The sequence below is a fragment of the Amphiprion ocellaris genome, chromosome 7 (genome assembly GCF_022539595.1).
Source record: "Amphiprion ocellaris isolate individual 3 ecotype Okinawa chromosome 7, ASM2253959v1, whole genome shotgun sequence".
NCBI lineage: Eukaryota > Metazoa > Chordata > Actinopteri > Pomacentridae > Amphiprion > Amphiprion ocellaris.
In genome coordinates, this window is record NC_072772.1 from 1,314,059 (window position 1) to 1,338,831 (window position 24,773).

General features: G+C 40.0%; 1 protein-coding gene across 3 annotated transcripts in view; it reads right to left on the bottom strand.

The window, feature by feature from the left end:
* Positions 1-24,773, bottom strand: part of rtn4rl1b (reticulon 4 receptor-like 1b) — a 156,851-nt gene that overhangs the window by 122,763 nt on the left and 9,315 nt on the right. The window contains exon 1 of one of the 3 annotated variants that reach the window (XM_055012389.1): positions 6,669-7,181. The exons of the other annotated variants lie outside the window; for them this stretch is intronic. Within the exon in view, the coding sequence (XP_054868364.1) occupies positions 6,669-6,684 (16 nt within the window). The 5' untranslated portion in view covers positions 6,685-7,181. Of the gene's footprint in view, positions 1-6,668; positions 7,182-24,773 lie in introns of those variants that run through there. 3 annotated transcript variants of the gene reach the window in all.

A 24,773-nucleotide genomic window follows, 5' to 3' on the forward strand; every position in this document is an offset into this window, starting at 1 on the left:
TATATATATATATATATATATATATATATATATATATATATATATATATATATATATATATATATATATATATATATATATATATATCAGCTATTCCTCTTCTTATCTTCATTCTAGCTCTCTGTCCTCACTTCATCAACCTCTCTCTCATTTTTCTCTTTGTTCTGATCTCTCCATCTACTTCAAATCCACCCTTATAATCAGTGGCTCTTCCTATCCACTGCTCCCCAGTTTGCATCCTCTAGAGGCTGAATTCTAGCATAGCAATGTAAGGAGAGACAAAAAAGAGAGGGAAGGAAGAAGGACCAAAAATCTGTCACATGACTCCATTTTTTGAGCCACAGAAATGCAGGGTAGGCAGTAATCCACAGTTTACATACCACAAATACCACTACTACAAAGAGTCCCACACCCTCAACCCCTACAGGCAGTCTGTGCCATAGTGCTCCTATTTTAACGAACCTGTGTGGGTTTAACAATGTGCACAATGGGGTTTAAAATCCAGGCATTCCTTCTGGACATTGTGATTCACTGACAGCAACAGCTCATATTGCTCTTGCTTAAAATTCAAGCTACAAGCTCAGATTTGTCTGTTTTTTGGTTATATAATCATAAATATAATAATCATAAAGAGCATTAACACAGAATAAATGCGATGCATTCCTACATCATCACCCTTCAAGAGGAAAACAGGCTTAATATTCTAAACTAAGAACTAATTGGCACCAACGCATATACTATTTTTTTCTTACACTTTTGTACATTAGTTTCTCATGTTTACTTCATTAGGCCTTTATCTCACAAAGACAGACATTTTTATCCCTAGCTAGGGTTTTCTTACAATGGAGAAGCCATTTGGAATGTAAAGAGCACCGGAGAGGTATAGTTATAAAGGAGCAGACAGGAAAGACTGTGTCTCGAGGTCAGCCCAGCTGTGGAGCAGACTCATTCAATCACTTGGACACAGATCAAGAATGTGAGAGCCTGTATTTCTTGCCTTGAAATTAATTGGTTTTCTTTTCCATTTCTCAAAAAATAGAAGAAAAAATACAAATAAGTGACTGGTGAGCAGCACGAATGTGAGGGGGCACAGAGGAGGGAAAGGGGTTTATTATTCTTCCACTTAGTGTCATGAGGTATACGTGGCTGGAAGAGAACAATGATGAATCTGGAAAATAGGGTGAATCGCTGGGAAACCTTCTCCCTCCAAAAAAACCTCACGAACAACAGGGGAATAAATGGCCGTCTATCTGAAACTGCAATCATGGAACTGCAGAGCTTGAGGCATTACTGAATGGAATATCTATCATCATAGGATAACAAGAAAATGATCCTGTAAACTGCGTCAAAGATTGCGGTGCATGTTGATGTGTCTACATCTGTATGTCTGCATGAACACCTTGAGTCAGATGTGTGCAGCTGGTGACTAGTATATTTTAACCAAACCGCTGGCTACAAGACGACAATTTAAACTCTACAACCATTAATCAGGGGGCAGCTGTGTCAAAACTATTTGTTAAAGTCTTATGAATGACTTTCAAGATAGCTGCAGCATTTTCCTCCATCTGTTGACTTCTGTTGGCTGCCATGTCTGTCTGGTACTGTTGTAACTATCAGTGGTGCATTACAGCAGGGGGAGGCAGTGCTTTATTGGCATCGTTGGGGAAAAAAAATGCCATTCAAACCTTCAGCATAGGTCAACATGTGGTCCGAATGGAAAGTAGATTTTTGCACCTCCGTTTTACCTATCCTAGCCCATGACTCAAGGTTGTAGCCAATCACAGTGCTTTTCACAAAGTAGGTGAAATAATATAATTAGCAACAAAGTATATGGTAGTACAGTTAGATGGGGAAATTTTACATGGGAGAGAGAATGTAAAGCAGCAAATGTAGGTTCAAATTCAAGCTGCTGTTTTTTTTTCTCGAGTTTTCTGCCTACACCAGTTTTAATTATTCAGTATCAGAACTTACTGGTGTAGAGCAAGTGTGTATACCCTAAAGTCAGAGTTACAAATGTTACACAGGTGTCTCTATTTTAACTTGCTAGATCACCATGGTAACTGATTCTGCACAGCTAACCTGCTCCAGAGGAGGTTCTATTCAAAATGTAGAATTGAAATCAGTTGTAAGAAGAGGCACACTTTCTCCAATTCTTTTGCAATCATACACAATATGTGCCGCATTGCCATAGGAACCTACATGCATTCAGTTGTTGATGTAGAAAATGCATAAACATGTTTTTATGCTTGGCACTGATTTGCTGTCCAGTCTGTTTCATATTCATAGTAGCTAATAGAACACAGATTATAAAACTGATTAGTCTGTTGGTATTTAGCACCTAAAATCTTCAATCAATAACATTAATTCCACTTTAGTTTGGCCAAAAATGAAAGTGATGTCCTTCATTATGCAACTGTGTCAGATCTAAATGCACTTGTTGAGTTTCATGTTTGGATAAATAAAGTTTAACAGCTCTAATGTTCAGCTGTCACATTAGAATTAAGCGGCTACATTGATAGCGCACTGACACGATTAACAATTTTCTACGAGCATTCCTTTCTTGCATCATTTACAATGACAGCTCTTTTTACTGTTTTATGTCCATCACAGCTTACCTCTATAACTACCTGTTCCTCTTGACGAAAGTAGAAAGCATGCCATTGGTTCATGTTGCCAAATGATGCATCAAACAGCAGCTTTTATGAAAGCACACACAGAGTCTTGTGAAGAAAACCTTGTTTAACAAAGAAAGTTGATAACCACCATTGTGATGCCTATTATCTCTGATTGTGGCTTATTTCTTTTGTTGAGCCTGCTAACACAAAGGCAGCCTGACAAACCTACAGCTTTAATCATTATAAAATTGTTTGTTTGTTGGTCTGTTTTTATACGTCTGTGGGATTTGTACTGCGATTTCCTTCCATCCTTAATGTTAATTCCATTGTCTCATTTTCCACAGCAGGTTAGTGAGCAAATTTTAATTTTTTTTCTCAGATATTGTATGGCTGATCAGTATGTGGCCCCAGTTATGTGCAGGGGAAGTTTTCAACCTTGCTTAGGCAGTGCCTAGTGGACATCTCTCAGAGTCAGCTTCCAAAAGCATTGCATCCATGAGCTATATGTTCAATCAAACACTGACTGCAAAAAGTAAGCAAGGGAAGGCATTGAAAAGGGTAATGTGAATGCACCACCAAAGAAAGTAAAAAAAAAAAAAAAAAAAAAAGTAAAGTGACTTACTGGAAAAAAGGAAACTAAGAAGCATATGGCCCACTTTGACCAAAAAAAAAGAAGATCGCAATAATCTTGGGCAATATCAGAAATGCCAAACATTTTTTGGAATGAGGCCTCAAAATTGAAGTGTTCCTTTTGAGTGCATTTTTTGTTGAGGGGCTGTGTAGAGAAGAGCTGCTGGGTCAGCAGAGTACAGGCTGGTTTTCAGGCTGCAACATGTCTAAAGGATGTGGGTAAATGTAAAGACATTACATCGGACTTTGGGTCAAGCGCAGCAATGACAGTGAGCTTTTTCAGCCTACTCCACCTTGCTGATTTCCTGTGATTGCGGGGGAAATTACTGTGCAAATGCCATGCCATCACAAAACCTTTTAACAGTCAGAACCCATGTGTTATGTTGTCTGATTCTGAAATGGCTCACGAATTATATATTGTAGTATGAAATATGGTGTGGGTGAGACACTTAGAACAAGAATGTGTGAAAAGGTCAGCGACGGGGTGAGACAAAGCAAGAGAAAATGAAAAAGGGCATGCTATAAGGTACGCTTTTAGTAATGGATGCAAATTACATCCTGCTGTTTGAAAAAAAGAACACATGAAAAGAAAAAGAGCATCAGCATGGGTTTTAACTGCTAGCTGCTCTACATTTTTGTTAAATAGAAGCAGCCATTTGATTCAGGAGTCATGCTTCCATTTACTAGTTTGCCTTGACAAACAATTTGTTATGTGGTGTTTATTTTTTATCCCTGTACCTCTGCTGATATGCTACGCTTACATTGTTGCAGCGGTTCCAGGTATATTTTGTTGTTGCACTTCTGCCATTTCTTATTAATGTCAGTCATGATTGCTTTTCTTTCCTCCCGACAATCTTTGCCCTGACGTCCCACCACTCATACCGGCTCACAACCTTGCCCTGTTTATACTTCAAAACCTATTAGTCAGCCCAGAGTCACAAGAGGCCATGCTTCTCCCACAATAGACTGAATTTGCTATCACGGGTTTATTTCGCTTCTGTGAAACTATGTCCAGTCTCCAACACAAGGCACACCACAGAGATGCACAGACAAACACATAAAGCTCCAGGAGGGGAAAAGGATACAGAGCTGTAATGTATCATCCTCCCTGGCATGGCCTTTTCCGCACAAGCTGTTGTGGGTCTCTCATCGCCCACACTTTCTTTCATGAGCTGTGGCAATATTTCTATAGTGAATGGCTTGGATGTAACTATACATCAGCAGAAACCCTGCGGTCTCTGTAGGAGCGTCCTAGAGGACAGAGAGGGGGAACAGGTTCAGGACTTGCTCGGCTGCTCGCTCTTTGTTTCTGTGCTGTCATGTAAAAGCAGAGAGTGAGTCAGGATGGGAGGAGAGGATGCAGGAAATAAAAAACAGGAGGCAGCGTTTGATGTGTATTTGTACACAAGCATGCTTGATTAGACAAGAGAACAACAGCATTTTTTGTTTTCACATTCCAGCTCCTCCTCATTACTTCTTCATGTTGTATCAATAACAAATTGTACTGTCACGCAGTCCGCAGTGCAGAGGTAGCAAGTAACTAATTATAAATATTTGTTGACTTCCAAAATAAAACTGCTTTTAGACAAAGCAGGCATTAGAGGGATGCTACAGGTATCCTGTTGCAGCACAATTTGTAGGCATGGTCAGGCCTAAATTCATTCCCCTTTCATTTCAATGAAGATTGGGTCAGATATATTTATGAGTGGTTGACTCTTCAGTTCAGTTTGTTTGAAATTTTGCCTGAAAAACTGTGTGGCTCTCCAATATCTACTCTGTTAGTAGAAACACCACCCTCTAAATCAGGAAACACTGATTGTCTGTGCCCTTGCACATATTATGCAAGTTCATATCAGAATAATACAAACAGCAGGGGAGGGAAGGTGCTGCTTTGCTCTGTTAAGTGAAAGAAAAATTCCAGTTGAATGTTTCACAAGAAACTACAAATGTACTGTTTGTGAAAAGATGCTGTTTCCTGGCTACCCTTGCTATTTCCCACCTTTCAAAATTAATTTTCCTTGCTAAGGCAGTTTTCATCAATACATACCTATAGGTAATTAAGAAAAAAGAACATTTCAGATGTGCCATTAATCCGACAGCAGCTGAGCGTCTCATGTCTGACTAAGCACAATGGTCATGCTTCTGTAAAAGCTGTGGTGGAAATCTTAATAACAAAGTAACATTTCTGTTTTACTTTGACTGTGACACAAGTCTGAACTGCAGGCTGTCGCACCAACAGATAGGCATGCACAAGCAGCAGTAATTCAAGTTTTGAGCAGTGATTTAGGGAAAACTTTTCTCCACATTTCTACTATCAGTCTAAAAACATCACAGCAAGCACAAAAAAAAAAACAATTTGTGTGCCAAAACACCCTCTTGAATTCAATTTGGTCTATAATTTCACATATAGTATGCTATAAACTGACATGTATATTAAAGTAAAACTTTGCCGCAATGAAAACAGACACTAAGAACTCAGATTAATGATTGATTGACTCATTCAAAAATGGATGTAATCTTTTTTTAGGTTGTTGTTTTTGACTAAACATTACCTGGAGCAGAGGTTTGGTTTGTTACTTCCAGCTGTTTGTAGGAGTCTTTCCTCTGAGTTTTTTTTAAATATCTGCAGCATCAAACAGCCGCAGGATCTATATGAGTGTCTCCGCAGCAAGAGAGTAGCATGCATTTATGCGTGTAGAACAGGGCTATTCAATTAAAAATGGACTCGGGCCGGATTTTCAGACTAAGAACATGAGCTGGGCCGGATGTTTTTAGCAGACAGTGAGCAAAGTTAACCATTTAAAATAAACACAAACAGATCAGATAACAAACACACTGGATGTTTATAAACGTATTGCCACATCCAAAAGGACATAAACATAATAGAAGAGCAGTACTTAAACTAAACCTGTGCTGAAATACTGCTTCTTTAAATTTTACATTTCAAACACACAACTTCAACACATTTTGATAGGTAAATATAAGCACAGGTTAAGGTGCATATGAACATAAAAATTAAGTGCAGATTAGAAACACCATCTTTTGTTTTGGTCACATCTCAAAGTGCATTAAAAAGTAACTTGCTTAACAGTAACTTTTCAGAACTTGAGACACTTTTCTTCTTTTGAAATAACAAAAAACAGAGTTTGTCCCTGTCCATATTTGGTCTCATCTGAGACAGTCACATCTTCAGTGCATATAATCAAAAAAATAAACAGTAGGCACAGTGATAGTTACTATCCCTTTGAAACGAAATAAAGCTGACATCAAAGTGCATAATAAAGTGCAACTAAGTGAAATAACTGTCAAAACAAAATGTCTTTCTTAAATATTAAACTTATAATAAGTGAACATAAAATAGTCACATAAATACATAAAACTACCTTTAGTGTCTGCTACAGCACGCTGCTTTGTTGCACTTACCATGTCTCGAAGACATCTGTGGCGAGAATGTGTTGACGTGTCAGACCTGTTTGATAGCAGATGTCACACTCGTCTTAACTTTATGGTCCGTTAAAACTTCATCCACGACAGCCAACATGCAGTCCTTCACAGTTTCTGAGTCTGTGAACGGCCTCTTTTTCGTGGCCCTTTCCTGAGCTGTGCAGGTCCGCTTCATTGTAGTACAGCTCCGGTTGTAAGATGCAGTCAAACTCTGAATTATAGCCGCTCTCTCATGACGTCCCTCGGGAAAGTTTGTCAGAAACGCGGCATATTTTTCCAACGTGGTGTCTTCGGACATTCTAATCTTTCAGCGCTGCAACGCACTCGTTGCAGAGTAAACGCATTGGTTTGGCGTTCGGACTTGGTGGTAAATAAATAAATACTTGTCAGTCCACGCAGGATTAAACCGACGGTTTTCCTCGCCGATTTGTCGTTTCAGGATAGAAAAAGACATGCTGCTATTTTCGCCTGTATAGAACTGCTAATGTTAACTTTTCAAACGGGTCTCCTCAACACAAGGCACTGTGGGTTAGTTGCTAGGTTACGGTAAGTGTTGCATTCAATGTTTGCAATAATGTTGGAATTTTTGTAAGAACTTGTCAGTGTTACTGAAAGATGTTTTTCTGTTTTTCTCGGACCCAAGTCCCAATCACTCGACAGTTGCTTTAGGGCCACTCGAGGGTTGCTTTCGGGCCGCATGTGGCCCGCGGGCCGCTAATTGAATAGGGCTGGTGTAGAACAACAGCAGTAATTTCATTAGATGCTTATGGTTTTTAATTGTTCCTAACATGGAGACAGGATTTCTGAGGATCTAATGACAGCTACTTTTCTTCAAATCAGACGTGAGTTTACTATGTGAAGTGCTATGAGATAACATATGTTGTGAATTGGCGCTGTATAAATAAAATTGAATTGAATTAAACTGAGCTGTCATACACAGTCAGTTTATAAGCTGCAGTTAAATGATTTATTACATATTCGCCTGTCTTCAGGATGACTCCATCAAAACTGTCAGGGTATTTTTATTTCACTGTTAGGAAAGTACAAGTTCGGTTATCATCACATATGAACAGAATTTACAGCGACTAAAGAAATGATAAATAAGCTCTTGTAGCTAGTTATTTGGATAGTTTGATGAGCTGTGGTTAGATAATGCCTTTGGTTTAGTAGTGCATTATTATGCATAATACCAATTTCACATGGATGTAAAATAGGACATGGGTGACATGGCTTTCTCCATCACGGTTGTGGCTTTGCCTGAATGAAGCCATTATGAGCATTAACAGAAAAGTGAAATGTGTCTGACTGACACATTGCCATCACTTTGACAGCTGGATGCATCCATTAATGTTACTTATTCCATTTCTGAAAAGGACTTGTTACTAAGACACACAACCCAGCTCTTGGGCACTTACATGAGTTATTTTCAGCACAAGCAAACACAGCACTAACGGCAGTAACTGTAAATGTAATAAATGGTTGTGGAGTATTCAAGCACTCAGTTAGGTGCATCGGTTGTTCAGTAGTTGCTGGATCCATCTTAACTTCTGCACAGAAAAATCTATAACCACGTCCCTACAGGGCATTCTGTTATAAGTGCACTAAAGCTCTCATAGCCATCGCCTGTTTGTGTAACCTTCTGTCCTTCTCCTCCTAAAATGACCTCGAGATTGTACTTAAAAGTAGAGAGAAAACAGGCAATGACAAAGAGACATTTCTTGTCATGTTGGTCTCAGCTGTCTGTCACTCTTCCTTTTATTAAATTCCTATCTGTCGATTAACACAGCTGCCATGTTTCACATCCACCTCCCAACACTTTTCTCCTTGAGAGAGGTCTGGACATGCCTGAATTTGGACGCTACCCCCTTCTCCTTCCTGATATCCTCCACACTTTGCCTCCTGCTGTGTTCCAGCCAGATACAGACCTGGCCACCAACATATGCCATCTGGTCCCTCACGTCCTAGGAAGTGACTTCCTCGTCAGGGTCAACCAGGTAGTCTAGTTGAGCAATTTGAGCTGGCAGGAAAACATTTCTATTTTCCTTTTTGGTTCATTTTTTTACATCCAGGGGCAGCAGGATGTTGATGCTACAGGGCAGGACTGCTTCCCAGAAATTTTAATTTTTAAGACTTTCACAAGCTCCCAAGGCTAATTTATGTAAATGTCCAGATTTCATATATAATGTGCTAATAATTCTTTAATAATTAGCTTTCATTTATGGCTTTTAGGAGTCGCTTTGAAGAATATTTGACACCTGGATTAATATCTATGTTGAGCTTCCTCATTGAATGACAGGTGTTAACAGAGACAATGAGCTTCAGTACAGGCTATGAATTTAAAGTGGCTGTTAAAGTATTTATCAACAGGAAATGTAGTTTGCTTGCACAAACTATAGCCTGGTGGAATTACAAGCACCAAGACACTTAAGCTGTTGGTTTGTCAAAGTACTGAAGGATTTCCTTCTCTTATAACCAATGAGTTTTGGAGGGTTATTGACAAATATGTTGCTGGATTTCCTGTAAGAAAAAAAATACAAGGTACACTGTCCTTTTAGACAGAAGATTTGACACTGCAGACACGTTTGGCCTTTAACAAGAATGTCTAGCCTTCATAAGAAGGATAAGCCAGCCAAAACTGTGGACACCAAAGGCCATATAAAATCTGGGGAATCTATGTGGAAGGACTGGTGGGCTTTTGAGTGGACATTTTGCATCATATTTTTCCTGTGATGTTACTGGAATGACTCCATCAAACACAAATGTCAAATGTCTGCTTTGTCTCAAGTCTGCTCCATTTAAATGTGTATTTATTTGTAATGATTCGCATGATGAACATGTGTTACACATAACTTTCATTCATTCTCTGGTATGAAAAATATTGTTGTAAATCATAACTTAGTAAAAGAAAGCAAAACAAATAAAGTTTGATTCTTTTTATTACATACTGTGTGAGTTTTAAAAAGAATAACAGCAGTATTTTTTGTGTAGCTAATTTATAGAAAATGGTATTAAAATGAAACCAAACATTTCTCCAATATCGGTGAAAGCAAAATACATTATGCACCAAAAGAGAAGGTATTACAGGACCTCTAAGGGAAATTAATCTCAGCTTTCTGTATCAGTATTCTTCTTCAGAATCAGTTTCCAATTTGAACTTCCATGACCGAATGATTCCAGTATTACAACTTGCTATTGTGTAGCAAAGAGTACTTTTACACTGTTTAAGAAGAGATGTAGGTAAGCTGATGTGCTTGAGCTGCAGCAAGTGTGGAGGGGTGGGTGGATTAGAGAGGAAAGGTCTTCATAGATCTGCACATTACAGAGGAAGCAACAGCTCAGAGTTACGTCTTCACCATTTTAAAACAGTAAGGGATGTTTTAAATAAAACATGAAACTTAGAGCTGTGCTTTAAGGGGTTTGTCACAGAATAGGGATATTCAACAAGAAAAATATTGCATTGGTTGTCAACTTAAAGAAAATGTAAAATCACAATGGATTCATCAAATGATTTCAGACCTTCAGATTGAGTTGCCCAAATTACCCTTTCAATCCCTATATCCCCCACCAGGTTGGAAAAACTTATCGTTAAAAAACAAAAACACAACACATATACACTATTCATCAGAGCCAGAAACTGTAGATGCCTGACTGTCAATTTTGTGATTTTCCTTGAACTACCTATCTGCCATTCTGTTGGCGAAAATGAGCTGGAAAACACAAAATTAAAACGTCTCATTTAAGAATTCAACAAAAAATAATCAACTGCTCTTTCCAGATTCTGTAAAAATTCTGTATTGTAAAAAAAACAAAGAAAGAAAGAAAGAAAGAAAAAGAAAGAAAGAAAGAAAGATCGGCAAAGTTGAAAAGATATGAATGACTTAACTGCAAACAACAGTCACATGACAAAAGATTTTTGACTGAACTGCAGGCTGTGTATAACCAAACAGAACAGAATGTAGTGTATATTGGAAATATCTGTAGTTTGTAGAGTTGTGATTTGTTTTTTCAAGTATTGGTGACATCTGTAGGTACTTGTAAAAAGCGTTGTACATGTTACTTTCCAGTTTTACTCTTTTTTATATAAGAGAAGGAATTTAACTTCTGTTTTTTCTTCTTCTTGTGATTAATGGGATTATATGTCATACTGTACAAAAGACAACTTTTTAGCTCTTTTGACTTTCAGCCATGGTTGTACTATTTCCATAGAGATGCTGGACTATATTTATGAAAGCAAAATTGTGACAGTAGCATTAAAAAAAAAACTCCTTTCATTCAGAGGGCTAAATCGATTGGAAGGACAGTAGTCAGTTACATCTTCAGGTGTTTCCTGCTAGGACAAAGTCTGAATCATCCCAGTTTTGGTATAAAATATCTTTCCCTGGTAATGTCATGATTACAAAAATGCCCTAAATGCTGTTAACTGCACATCTTGAAGACACTACACCATGAAGTCACAGTGTTTCACTTTGCAGACATGCAACTGACACTTCAAGGTAGTCGTCATGGTAACAGGCCAGTGCCAGACCTTCTTTATTCATCAAACAGCTTCCTTTTTGTTCTTGTGCCATCCTCCAGTGTCATATCTTTGGCTGTGAAGGGGCACTTGATCTCACATATCCCACAACAGAGACAGCCAACCAGTCGATTTGGGGAGGCTGCGACGTGGGGCCACTTCATACTAGTGTCTCTCACAAACCATCCACAGTTTTCACTTGCTCATCCTCGCTGCCTTTTGTATTCGGCAGCCGTAAGCGATCTGGTATTGAGATAACAGCCAGGTAATCATGTCACGAGGTCCTTAAGTGTTGCATCATGAATTGCTTAGTGAAACTAGGAGTTCGAGCAGAAAACACAGAGCTGTAATCAACCATTCTTGTCAGAGAACGGCACGAAAAGCAGCGTCAACTTTGACTCCCAGTGAGTCATGAACACGAGAAGAAAGTTTTATTTTTGTGGCAGCAAGCTGTGTAGTGTAGTTAGAATAGAGCTCCAACTCATCTGGCAGAACCAAATGTTTTTTATATCCCTACCTAGTGCTGCACTGAAAACGATGGTTATGCTTGGTTTCCCTCTCCGTAGAAACTCTCTTCATCATCTGGTTTTTCAACACCTCTCTTTTTTATCTCTTTTGTGAAGAAGCACATTTTAAAAATAGAAGGTGCAGCCAGATTCAAAAGTACAGGTGTTTTTTGCATGCTGATAATATAACATCACCCCAGTGGATTCTTCCTAACACCTGTTAAAATGTGTGTCTACACTGGGGAAACGGTAAGTTTAAAAGATTTCTGCAGGGATCAGACAATGTAAAGTTGTCAAAATGAAACTGATAAGGTGCGTGTGCCTGTTGTTCATGACACATTTGTTGTGTGGAATCATCCAGTCTTCAAGGACCACTTTCATTTTCAACAATGTCCCTTGATGCAAGATCATTATGTGGTCTTGGAGAAATCGCCATAAAATAAAACCAGATAGTATCAGCAGATTGGTGGAGAATCAAAACAAAACTTGGAGCTGCAATTAATGCTATACTGAATGAATATTTTCTGCATTTCTGACCACCAGGATGCCATTAAAAATACCTTAAGGGAATATTTTAGATGCTAGTTAATAATACAGCACTCCCTGACCTTTATATGTCCTCCAACCTTGCAAGCCTGCACCGAAAAGACATCCATGGCAATAACACAAAGTCTTTTTAACTCAAAGATGCCTTCTACCATCCCATATTTAGGCATATGATGAATATTGGAGCACATTAATTCCGTATTTGAAAAGGCTGAGGCCATTTTCAATGTCATGCCACATATCTTCTCTACATTGGTGTCAGCAAATACGTTTCTCCACTGCTTGCCGAATACTCGATGACTGACAGATCTGGCTATGGTTTTAATAACGGGGAGTGCATGTTTATACACCAGCAATACTGTAAGTGAAATAATGTATTCTGCATTTGGCCTTTCCTATTAAACTTGTCTCTCATGAGACATCAAAGAGTGTGAATTTTAAAAGGCTATTATCCTTATATTAAGCCTGGGTTTATGACACTCGCAATGGAGTGGGGTTGTTTTATTTTTTTGTTTGTTTTTTTATTACATTATTTTGTAGGGAAGCTTACATTTGCATGTGAGTAAACAGTGAAAATAAAAAGGCACAGGCGGAAGTCACAGCAGAGAGGCCTCATTTATCTCCCGCAAAAAGGGACCGTTTGTTGTTGAGCTCCGTGTACACACACGACTACGAATTCAAACATACATGATTGCTCATGTGTTCACTCCGTCTGAGGCAAATGCAGGCAAATATTAAGGGGACAAGCACACACAGTGATAGTCAATGCAACACTCACTGCTGGGGTTGTTTCACTCACATACACACACAAAAACACAGCAGAAGAAGGGGAAAGAAGTGCAATCAATTTCAGTACTACATAGATCCCTTTCTGGCAGACGTGACATTTAGTCAGTTATCATAGGTGTCAAAACAAGTGTTTTCTCCTCTCTGCAACGCGCAGTGGGTGATAGTGTGGTAGAGAAACAAGGGGGGAGAGGAAGAGGAGATAGGTGGGCGAGAGGGAGCTAATCTCAGCCCAGAGTGGTGGTCTATGGAGAGAAGTGTGACCAAACAGAGAAGAGAAAGACAAAACAGTGCTTAAATCATCTGAGAGCAAAGATTAATATCGAAACTGATGTATTTCTGACATCCTGCTCAGCTCTAACACCACATCCATCTAAAATGACCTCTGCTCCAGCTCCACCCATCACACAATAGTCTCTGTACAGTAGTCTTCTCTGAACCGAAGCTGATCACAGACTGTCTCACTGTGGACACATCCAGCCCTGGAGGCATGCTCTGGGGAGGAGAGACCACTGGATTTCATTGCAGAGCTCTGATTTAGCAGGTCCTCTGATGATCCAGCTCAGTAGTCTCTGCTCCTCTCGGGGTGTGATTAGGTGCACATGGGCAGAATGTATTCACATTAACATGCCACTAGCAGCCAGCGTGGACAGATGCAAGCTAATATTGCTGCAGAAAGCCACAATACATGCACAACTGTGTCTGAGAAGCCTGTTGATTATCATTCAGGGGGCTAGCAAAGCCACAGGCGATTCCCAAGGCAAGAATGAAGTGCTTAATGACAGGCCACTTCTAAAAACGCTATCCTTCATGATATCCTCCGACTACTACAAAAGCAGAGGTGGATACTTTCGACACTACAAGGAGTCTTTCAATGCTCTTTCACAAGCATTATCATTATGCTGCCAGTTTCTTACTGTAGCTGCCTTAACAACCTGTAACCCTTTATTCATTTTCCAATCCTTCTCTTGGATGACCTCTGTTTCTCCCTCATTACCATACATTGATCGGAAAAAAGGACTCTTGCTCTGAGACGCTCTGGGCTGCACAATCCCACGACATCCAGCTCCTGCCTCATTAAAGTAGTATTCATAATCCCTGTGGCCTTTAATGTTAAATTCATCCCCTCTGTGTTTTTTGGTAAAATACCTCCCATTACTGAGCACTTGAACAATTTAATACTGGAAGCAAATGTGATTTCTATTATATCCCACGATAAATATAATTACGCCTTTTCTTTAAAGGCAGGCTCCCTGATTACGGCATATACGGCTCTGAAAGCCTATGTTGTAATGATGTGAAAGCATAGAGAAAGCCTATTGCTGCAAAAACGTCATCTCTTGAAACAATATATGTACCACATATCCATCATTCTTAAGTGCTCCTGCTTCTTTTTCGGGGTCTTGTATTTGTTTACTACCGAATATCGATAAAATAATGCATTAAAATTGCATTAAAAGTAGAAAAAATATGTTCAGTATGGCAACATGATTCCATCTCACTGTCATCTCCATTTCTTTTCAGAGAACTGTCTTCTTGGCGGCACGGTGCTGCAGTGTATATCATTGCCACTTCACAGCAAGAAGATGCTCAACAGGAAAAAGCAGGTAAAGCTAATGGATGCATGGATGTCTCCTTCTTCAAGGTATAAATCAACCAAAGTCATAAAACTTGTTTGTGTTGCATAAAATCCCTAAAGCCTGCAGCGTGCTTGACACTGTTTCTCAAGTCAGACGTTTTGTTAATCCATCCACCTACCACCTCCTTCCTATGAGAACCTTGTCACTCTGTTATCTTGTCACTTGACTTCCTCCTTTATTACACTGTAGCTTCTCCAGGTCTTTGTCAGTGCACTGCAAATGTTTTGTAGGGGCAGCTGCTCAAATGACTGATGCTGTTGTATTTTCCTTTGGAGGACTGTCTGCACAACACACTGCGCTGACGGAATCAAGTTGTCAACATGAACTTTCTGTACTTTCAAAGAAACATCACATTTCCAAGGACTGAACCCTGATTCTCGCGAAGAAAAGCCCTGCAAGATTGAAGTTCAAGCATCTGCCTGATGAGTATCATTCGACATCTCAGGCTCAGACAGACAGATGGAACGACACTACATAATCATTTTGGCACCTTGCAGCACTTTGCAATCTCATACTGACAGGGCTGGCTGAGCATTTTAATAAAGCAGCTCATTTGCTTTTGATGGTTATATCACAAAGTATTATGAAAGTTATGTGTTTCTACTTAAAGTTCTTCCCAGGTACTAGTAATTGAGTTCATTAAATAGTGAACATCCACTAGACTGAAAAATTTTTGAGGAGATACATGTGCACTGGCAGTAACTCAGTGAGTAAGGACTGTAAAGAAATACAACAGTAGCTCAGCTATAGCTAGTGCTTTCAGCTTTAGAAAGAGCTTCTTTATCCATCCGTATCTCTGTCTCTCCCCTCTGTTTCCCCTCTCCCCATATCTTCCTACCATCGTGCTCTCTGAGGATCCCTCTCATGTTTTCTGCACTGGCCTATTAGAGTGTACATCCAGCTAGTGCCACATTAAAATCCCTACAACCCATCGCTTGTGGACTCAGATAAAGATCCTTCTTTTCACTGAATAGTCTGATCCATCTCAGACAGCACACAGCACATTAATATTCTCCCACAGATCAGAGACAAAAGAGCCGCAGACCCATGCGCTATACTGACTGGTGTGTCATCTGTGCATCATCCAGAAAGAGGCAAGGAAGAGAGAAAGGCAGAGAGACAGAAGAAGAGGGATGAGGCGGGGATACTCAAATATATGGTAACACTGCATGAATTTTTCATCCGCCAGCAGCTGTTTTCATAACCTTTTCTCAGGGCAGCTACTGTGGTTTTCTGCAGTGCCAGGGAGTCACTGGCACATCAAGTTTGGCAGCAACTGGAATCTGAAGGAGGGTGAAAAACAGAAGAGGTGGGGTCACTGACCACGGTAGCAGGTGGGAAGAACGTGTTGGTCTCTCGGGTTTTTGGTTATGTCTGAGAAGACAACGGGCTTGTGTGTTTTGCAGTGAATGGATGTCCCTGGCAGGTTTCCCTCAGAGGGAGTCAGGCGAGAGACAGGATGCTTATCCCTGGAGAAACTGTCCAACCCTCTGTGCCAATTTGGGTCCTGCCGCTGGTGCATGATGGGAAAGAAAAATATCCCTCCCTCCTCTACTCCCCGCCCCTGCAAAGAGAACTCTGACCTGAATACAGATTCAGACGAATAACACTTGGCCTGTCGACGAAGGCAGACACGACTTTTTTGAGTATTCATCATCTTAAATCCCCCCCACCCACCTCCTCTCTCTGTTGCCCCTTCAAGGTGAGATTTCGGGGCGCCGGGACTGCAGCATCATGCTTCAGCTTGTGAACAGGGTGAGAAAGCACGAGAAAAGACAGGGAAAACACTGTGAGGAGAGAGAAAAACAAGCAAATGTGACTGCGCAGTTGAGAGCTGCAGCCCCAGATTCACAATCATACTGGGAATCACAACACTTTTTAATAATTCAGGATGAATAGAGGAGAAAATTTTCTTCAGCAAGCAAAGGAAGCAAGGAGATGACAGGAGGGAAAGAATCCAACATCATGCTCTGTACAAAATCTCACATTCTGGACACGTCTGAATGACTGCTATAGGCCTGCGTTATATGTCAGCATGTAGAGACTTAGCATTATTTATGGCCTTGACTTATTCGCATGTTCTCAAGCAACCGTCTACCTCATCGTGATGTCTTAAATTTTATTCCGCTGTGCTTAAGAATCTCAAATTCACTTTGCAAGTTAACAATTATCAGCTTCACCTTGTAAACATGGTGGACTATATGTTCTGCCTGCACCTGAGGACACAGTTCAAGTGCTAAACTAAGCGAAAAGCTTTACATTTATTGATTTTTTAATTTGTCAAATCACCTTTCTCAGACAACAAATTCCTCTTTGCGGAGAATTAAATTCGAATTGAATTTTGTCTCAAATGAATCAGTCTATTTGGTTGTTCTACTTTACCCGACCCCTGTCCCAAACCACATCTCATTATGTTCCACTATTCTTAATTTCTAACCACTGGCAACAAGGTAGAGGGTGGAAAAAAAACATTTGCCAATTAGTCTGAGCCCTTGTGATTTTGCCACTCTTGCTAACAATTCCAATTTACATTAATTATTCATTTTGAGGCCGCACACACACAGTCCCTGCCAGAAGGAGAGTGCAAGTGCTGCAGTGAGATGTAATCGTTCGTGTTGACGCTGTCCTGCTTCAGCACGTACTTTTTATGTCCGACTATGTGGATAATTGTAGCATGTTTGAATCTATTATATGTTGTCTTGTGACAAATGGGACCTTAATGCATCTAGTATGGAAGAAAACAAACAAATTCTTGGATGAGCACATACCAAATGCTGCTTTTTCTGTGACCTCTGCTGCATGTTTATTCCGTCCTTGTACATCTGTATTCAGAATGAGACAGTTCCAGCCGTCCTGCAGTCAGCAAGAGGCAGCGGATCAGACAGCAAACACCTTGCCTCATTGTTCATACTTCTATCTTCTTTCAACAAGGCCTTGTTTATTGTTGTGACTGGAGATAAGCTGGAGCTTGGTGAGTGTTTACAGGGCTGCAGGGGCCATGCATGCTGAGCTGCAGGGTCACAAGGCTGCTGCTCGTAGGTCGCGACCTTTGTGTTCAGACACACTCACAAGGGAAAGTCGCTTTTCTTTGCACAGCGCAAGTCCAAACACAAATGCTAACACACAAGCACACTTCTTTGACGTGTCTTATTAATCACAAGCCGAAGAAGAGGGAGGGTACACACACACAGCAGGACTGAACTGACTGCAGACCAGGCAGTGAATCATCAGCAGCCCAGACAGATGTTACGGACTTGTTGCTCCTCAAGACAGCAGATTAATTTGTACAAATTGGAGATGGAACAGGTCTATCGCTTACTCTGATGAAAAGTTTCAAACATTGTTATAATCAAAAGGAAATTGTAATATTCATTGTTAAATGACATTCTAGTCTGATAAATTACAGTTTATTGTTAAAGTTCACTTTGCACTTGATTCACATCAGAGACTGAATGTTGATCTTGAAGAAGGCAAAATTGCTGTCTTCTACTTTTGCATTCATCAGAGGCAATTCATATACTGTATTCAAGATAATAACTCCAATACATTTTAGTGCTTATTGTTCTCTAACATATATACTGTAGATACTTCTGCACTGTAATAAATTGCTGTAAAAATACAGCCAAATTCTAACATTAGTGTGCTAGTTTTTCAAAAGATAGGTAAATTCTGTGAAATCTGATTTTTTTTTAGGGCCAACAACAAAATGACCATAAAGAGTAGGCTGCTTTAAAAACTAATGTTGTGAATTAAACACAATGTTTTTTCATAACAGTTAACAAAGCACTTTTAAGAATAGTGACTTGATTTAGGCAGCTAAGAATATTATTGCTACTATACACTGATTACTTTATTTTGCCAATTTTTTTCATGAAGTTATATTATTTTTCTTTATTCCCCAAATATAGTTAATAGACTACAATTTGTCATACACTGCTGCCTTTGAATAAATGTTCCACATCCATAAAAATTGTAAGTTGTCGTCCTTTACCTTTCATTATTGTAGGTGTTTTAATGGTATATGCATTTTTAAATCTCAAACAGTCGTTAGATCTCAGTTCTCCATCATAAAGATTAAAGACATATTGCTGTTTTTGGTATGTGTCTGCAATTCACAGAAAAGTTTCAATTATTGTTCATTAGCAATTATGTAAATATAGTATTTAAGTGGAAAATTTAGTCACAGTGTTGAACAGTAACTTCGCATTCTGACTATAGTATAGCATAGTATAGTATAGTATAGTATAGTATAGTATAGTATAGTATAGTATAGTATAGTATAGTATAGTATAGTATAGTATAGTATAGTAATGACTATAGTAACACTATAAAAATACAGTAAATATTAGTGACCACACCTGCCAGTATTTCACTGTCATTTTAGGGGAACACTTCATCTTATAGTATAGTTTCTCAGAGCTGTCTTTTATGAAGGTGTCTGACATCTGTAATGTCTCTCAGTTTTCTGCCATGTCAACTTCAACTTATTTTGTTTTGCCACTTACAGTAGGTATCTGTGAAGACAGCGGTATCAGACTTGATGGCACCTTTCAGGCTAGATCATATAATAATCAAGGATCCATTCTGACTGAGCGTTTTGTGCCAGCATGCACACTGGCTGGCAGAATGCTGAGAGGAACTTAACACAATTTGCAACCTTCTGTCACATTTTACACTTAAAGGACGACCTTAGTGTTGCACTTTCAAGATGTGCAAAAAGCATCACAGATCAAAAATTTGAACATGTTAAAGCTAAGCTGTTGCATCTTCAACAACCGGTGGACAGTAAAAAACAGCAGTCGTCATTTGAACACAAAGTTTCTAAGCTGCTTTCACCGTCGAGAATTCAAGCTACAGCTCAACATTTAACACCAAAACAAAACAGAACCACATAGTACAAACTGTTTATTTTCCCACATGCATGATAATATCGCATTCTCCAGGAGGACTATGTGGGCCATGATGAGCAGATGAGTAGTGTATGTAGAGAGAAAACTGAAGCTTTCAGTTCTATAGAAGTGCTTCCACCTGCTAGGTAGGAGGCAGAGCTGAAGAGGGCTCATACATACACGGATGTAACAACAATTGTGTGAATCTCCAGCAGTGTGTGAGAGAGAGTGTGTCAACGTACATATGTGTGTGCGTGTCTGTGTGTGCACGTCTGTGTGTGCACACCCGCAGCCGGATCGCCCCAGCTGCTCCCACACAGCGCCAAGAGCTATTCCGATCAGCAGGATAATAGTGCCATCATCACATGGTTTCATAAGTCGAGGTGCTCCGTGCAGAGATGAGAAACTGACTAAATGTATGCATTCTAACAGACAGTTGCAAACCTGTGCAGTGTGTGCAGTGTGTGTGTGAGTGGTGGGCCCTGCTGTGAGGGGCCCCGACAGATTGGGATATGGACGCACACCTTCTTCTCACTTCAGCACATCAAGTAACTTGTACTGCGTGGAGACTTTGGGACAAGTGTGATGTTTACATCAAAAACAAGGTGCGCCATTTGAAAAAGAAACTGTTTTCTGAAATGCTCACTTGCAAAGCAGGGGAAGGGCCACTGCTAGATTTGTTTTTTATACATATATTAACTGATAATTTTAGGATGTTTTTAATTTTTTACTTCCATCTATAATTTTCTTTCTTGGATTAATCATTTTCTCAGATATCACTGTGTGAACAGCACACATATGTCAGGCCTGCTCCAAGCAGGCACTAGATAGGGCTCTCCATTTTCCACTCCCTTTCTGTGCTCTTCAGGTGTGCTGGGCATGAAGGCTGCGGTGGCAGGTGTGAACGATTGTAATCAGCAGCAGCGGAGTGGGAACAGATGGAGCCGGGCCAATCAGAAGCCCTCCTCTACAATAAAGTCTGACTCTACTCATCATTGTGTGTGGGACCGTGAAGGAGTCAGTCACTGTACTGTTTATTCAGCCACCTAAGTCTGTAGACCTTTGGTAGCTCTTATCTTTGTTCCTCCTAGTCTGGAACCTGCCTGTTTGTGCCCACCTGTTCTTGCTGCACTTGGATCAAGAAACCCTGGCTGCAACTATTCCTCTCACTCAAGTCTGGAACTCACCTGGTCAGTCTCCTCCATCTTCAGACGCCACACCACCATGCGCCTGTCACCGCAGCCTCCAGTACAGCTGCCTGCAACCCAGAACCCCACCCCCCCCGTGTCCAACTCCCCCTACCAGCTGCACACCAGCCCTCACCTCCCTTTCCCCGTCCATTCATGCTGTTCCTTGGCACGAGCCTTCCAGACTAGTGAGTTTGTGTTTCTGTAGATCATTGTTCTTATGCCTGAGTTTATTTCTACTCTAGTTTGCTTAATTAGTCTTTGGATTCTTATTGAGTTTAGGAATTGTTGTTGTATTCGCTGTTAGTTTCCAGCGTAGATAATTTGTTGCCAGTTATAGTCTGGTTCTTGTTTCACTAGTATTTGGCTATTTGATCTTCTTTCTAGAATTCAGTTATCATTCGCTTTCCTACCTAGGTAATGCCTAATGTGGGTCAGTCTATTTAGTTATTCTAGAGTTCCGCCAGTCCTCTAGGGGAACTCTCATAGCGGTAGTTTTCTTGTTGCGCTTTATTAGCGTCATTTCTGGTTCTAGTCTTCCGGACATGAATAAATCCTTGTTTTGAAGACTCATTTGGTCTCTTTCCTCATTCCTGCACCTGAGCACCACTGAACCCTTAACAACATACCGTAGCTCCTTTTATAGCAGCAGATATGTAACCTCTGGTGTTAAAAACATGGATTTTATACATATTCAAGTGAATTTATCCACATCGCAGCCACCAAGTCATACCAGCTTTGTATAAACAATCTTTAATTTATACCATTCTTAAAAAAAACAACGAAAGACAAGTCCATTAAACTACTTGATTTGAATTGTTTTCTTAGGTGTTGCATGTTTTAAGCATTTTAAAATGTTCTTTATATAGTCTGACGACTATGTTTGAGCTGGCTTTTGATCCCTAAGACCTTATGCTTAGTGTAACCCTCTTATTTTACTCTCAACCAGTCAGACACTGAAGAACAGATGTAAAAGAATTCAAAGATTTAACTACACAAAGACACAACCTTCATGATTTTATCTCAAATGAACTCGTGTACACTTGTATCACTTTGTTTTGTATTTGTAAAAGATCATGCAGCTCCTTAAAATTCTGCTTGCACAAACTGTTGAGAGGGATAAGGGTCTGCACCCGGTTCCAAATAAATGGATCAGCATTTTCAGTTGTGAGATGATTTGTTGACAGGAAGATAGCAGAAGCATCTGGTGGGTGTAGACCTGTTTAGAGGATTCTAAAGATGACAAATGTGTCTGCTTTTTGCAGCTTCACTCTTTGAAGAGAGCTCAGACCTGTGCTTGCAAGTAATAAAGACTTTTGTACTGTACCGGTCTGGTATTCTTTTCATATATTATGGGGTGTTCCACCCCAGCAGACAACCTGCCCTCTTGGTGCACACCTCTATTAATGTTTTTTTTTTTTTTTTTTTTTTTTTAGGCTTTTCCGAACACAAGACAACCACATTTCTTTGGACAGCAAGTAGTAATCGGTTCCTGATACCTCCTTCATGATGACATCATTCAGGACAGCAATCAGTGATTGGTTGGTGACCAATAGGAACTCCATGAGTCGTCTCTGCTACATCACAGAGAATCCGTAAGTGGGTAACGATAAATGTTTTTCTACTAAAAATATTTGGTACAGGCTGTTCAGCATGAATTAAACCACTGCATTTGTGGAACTTTTTTCTGAATGCAGAACTCAATTTAAACTCTGTTTTCCCCTCATAGTTTCTCATTTGACTACAACAATGATGGGCAAAGACAGGTGGATCGGATGAATGCTACATGCCGGCATTGTTCAACTGTGATCAGGTATGTAGCTGGTTGTTGAACTTGTTTACTCATTTGAGACAGCGCCACTCGAATAAATGAAAAAATGAGTTCTGTGCAAACCCAGCTCCTTCTGTTCTCTAATTACTTAATGGATTTTTATCTTATAATTTTGTGTTTATTTGGATAGAATGGGTTTCTACTGAATTATTTTGTAACGGACACAAACATAGCATGCTCACTAAACCAGTGTTCAATCACAATGGCCAAAATAAGCAGCTTAAATTTATGTATTTGGGTTTTTTGACCCCAAAACCAAATTAATTACTGAGCTATAATTTTTGCTGCTATCTATAATGCTGCAATGAAATAAAATGACACACTGACATCCTAATGTGTAGAATTTTTAATCAAGAATATAATTACAACAAAGGTCATTCAGTAGAATAAGTCTATTTGGAAAGTCCAGCCCTTTATTTTATTTCCATCGTCAATCATCAACAATCTGCCCAACATGTCATCTTGTGTCTCATGACTTTAATACCTCCATGTCAGTGTCAATGTAATTGAGCAAGTTGCGTATTTTACTGCATGTGTGAGCAAATGTGTGTTTATGTCCTGGTTCGACATGATCTTGTACTTATATAAGCACATGCTCATTATAAATGTCTGCATTAGAATGGCCTCATTCACCCTGGTCCATGGAAATGGCATCATTGTTAGGGGTCAATGGACTTTTCATGTCAATGACAATATCTCGGGCTAACATAAATTCCCCCAGACATTATTACAGCCTGTCTCTTTTTCCCTCCCACCCATCCTTCCTCCTCTTCTTTCAGTCTCTCAATTTGCCCCCACTCCATTTCAGCAACTCTTTGTGCTTGTTATTAATGCTACTGACATGCATGCAACCATCTACCTTATATTTCTTTGGCATACTTTATGTCTTACATTCCCCAGTGAGTGAAACTAATATGCAGAATGATGCAAGTAGAGCAAACAGTGCTGAATGCCACATAATCTCCATATAAACCATGTTCAAATGTCCAAACACTCCATTAAGACAAAATGGCCATGTTATAGTTAGTTTTCATAACAGGCTAAAAAAGGAAAAGCTTCAGACTGGTTGACTACAAGAGTGCTTTGTCAGGAAAAGTGGCTCCAGAGGATGTTGTGCACTGGGCTACCTAACTCATAGCGACTGTTAACCTCCCCATCCATCACTAGAGAGAGCAGCCATGACACAAAAAACCTGCTTCTTCCATTAGAGCCCTGACAGAGCCTAATCCCTGTCCTCGTGCTCTCTCTCTCACTGTCTTCAGCCCTGTATCTCTCAGTTACAATAATGAAGTCTTCTACCTCCTTCTACTCCTGTGAAATGAGCAACTAAACAAGTCTTTAATACCTTTTTTTGTTGCCTTCTCCTCAGTGCTTCTTTGTTTTCCCTTGATGCCCTCATCTTTGAGGAATGAGGGGACTCACATTGGCAATGGTGTGAATTAGCAGACAGACACATTGGGATGAAAGACCAGCTCTTATTATGGCCTAAACGCATGAGCACACTTCTGGGAATAGAGATGTGTAAATGAGCTCCACACACCAAGTGCTGTCTTTTCTGGGCTGTTGTTTTGCTCTTTTAAATAATTGACAAGGCTGTGCTTGTGAAGACAGGGACAAATCTGCTGAGTTAATGTCCCAGCCAGAGGAGTTTTAGTACCAAACACTATCAATCCCCGACATAGAATTGTTACCGCCATGGCAGTTCATAAATCTTATGTAACCCCAGCTCAGCAATATAACAAGTCCGTATTCCGCCAGCGTGTTCTGTTTATTGTTTCACTGGAGAGCTGGCAGCAGATGACATCTGCTATATTTACCCTCTAGATTACGCTCCATTTCTAAACAACACTTTCACATCAGGCAGGTCTCTGTATTGGGGCTGGGGACATATTAGTGTGATTGCTGAGGGCAAACTGTAGGCTGTTCCCAGCCATCTAGGGAATAAAGAGACTTGTAGTTTCAGTAAGAGTTGGAGCTGTCAGAGGTGCACACATGGCTCAGACAGTGATCTTATGCTGGGGTGTTGGGACAGAGCCATGGCAGTGTTCACTGTCAGACTATGGCATCTCTGTGTTCCCAGGCCACCCATGGGAGAAGAGCAGTGTGTGATTGAGGCCCTGACTGAGAGCAGCATACATGGTAGTGACTATCTATTAGCCAGATGTTTTTTTTCTTCGTGCTCTTTT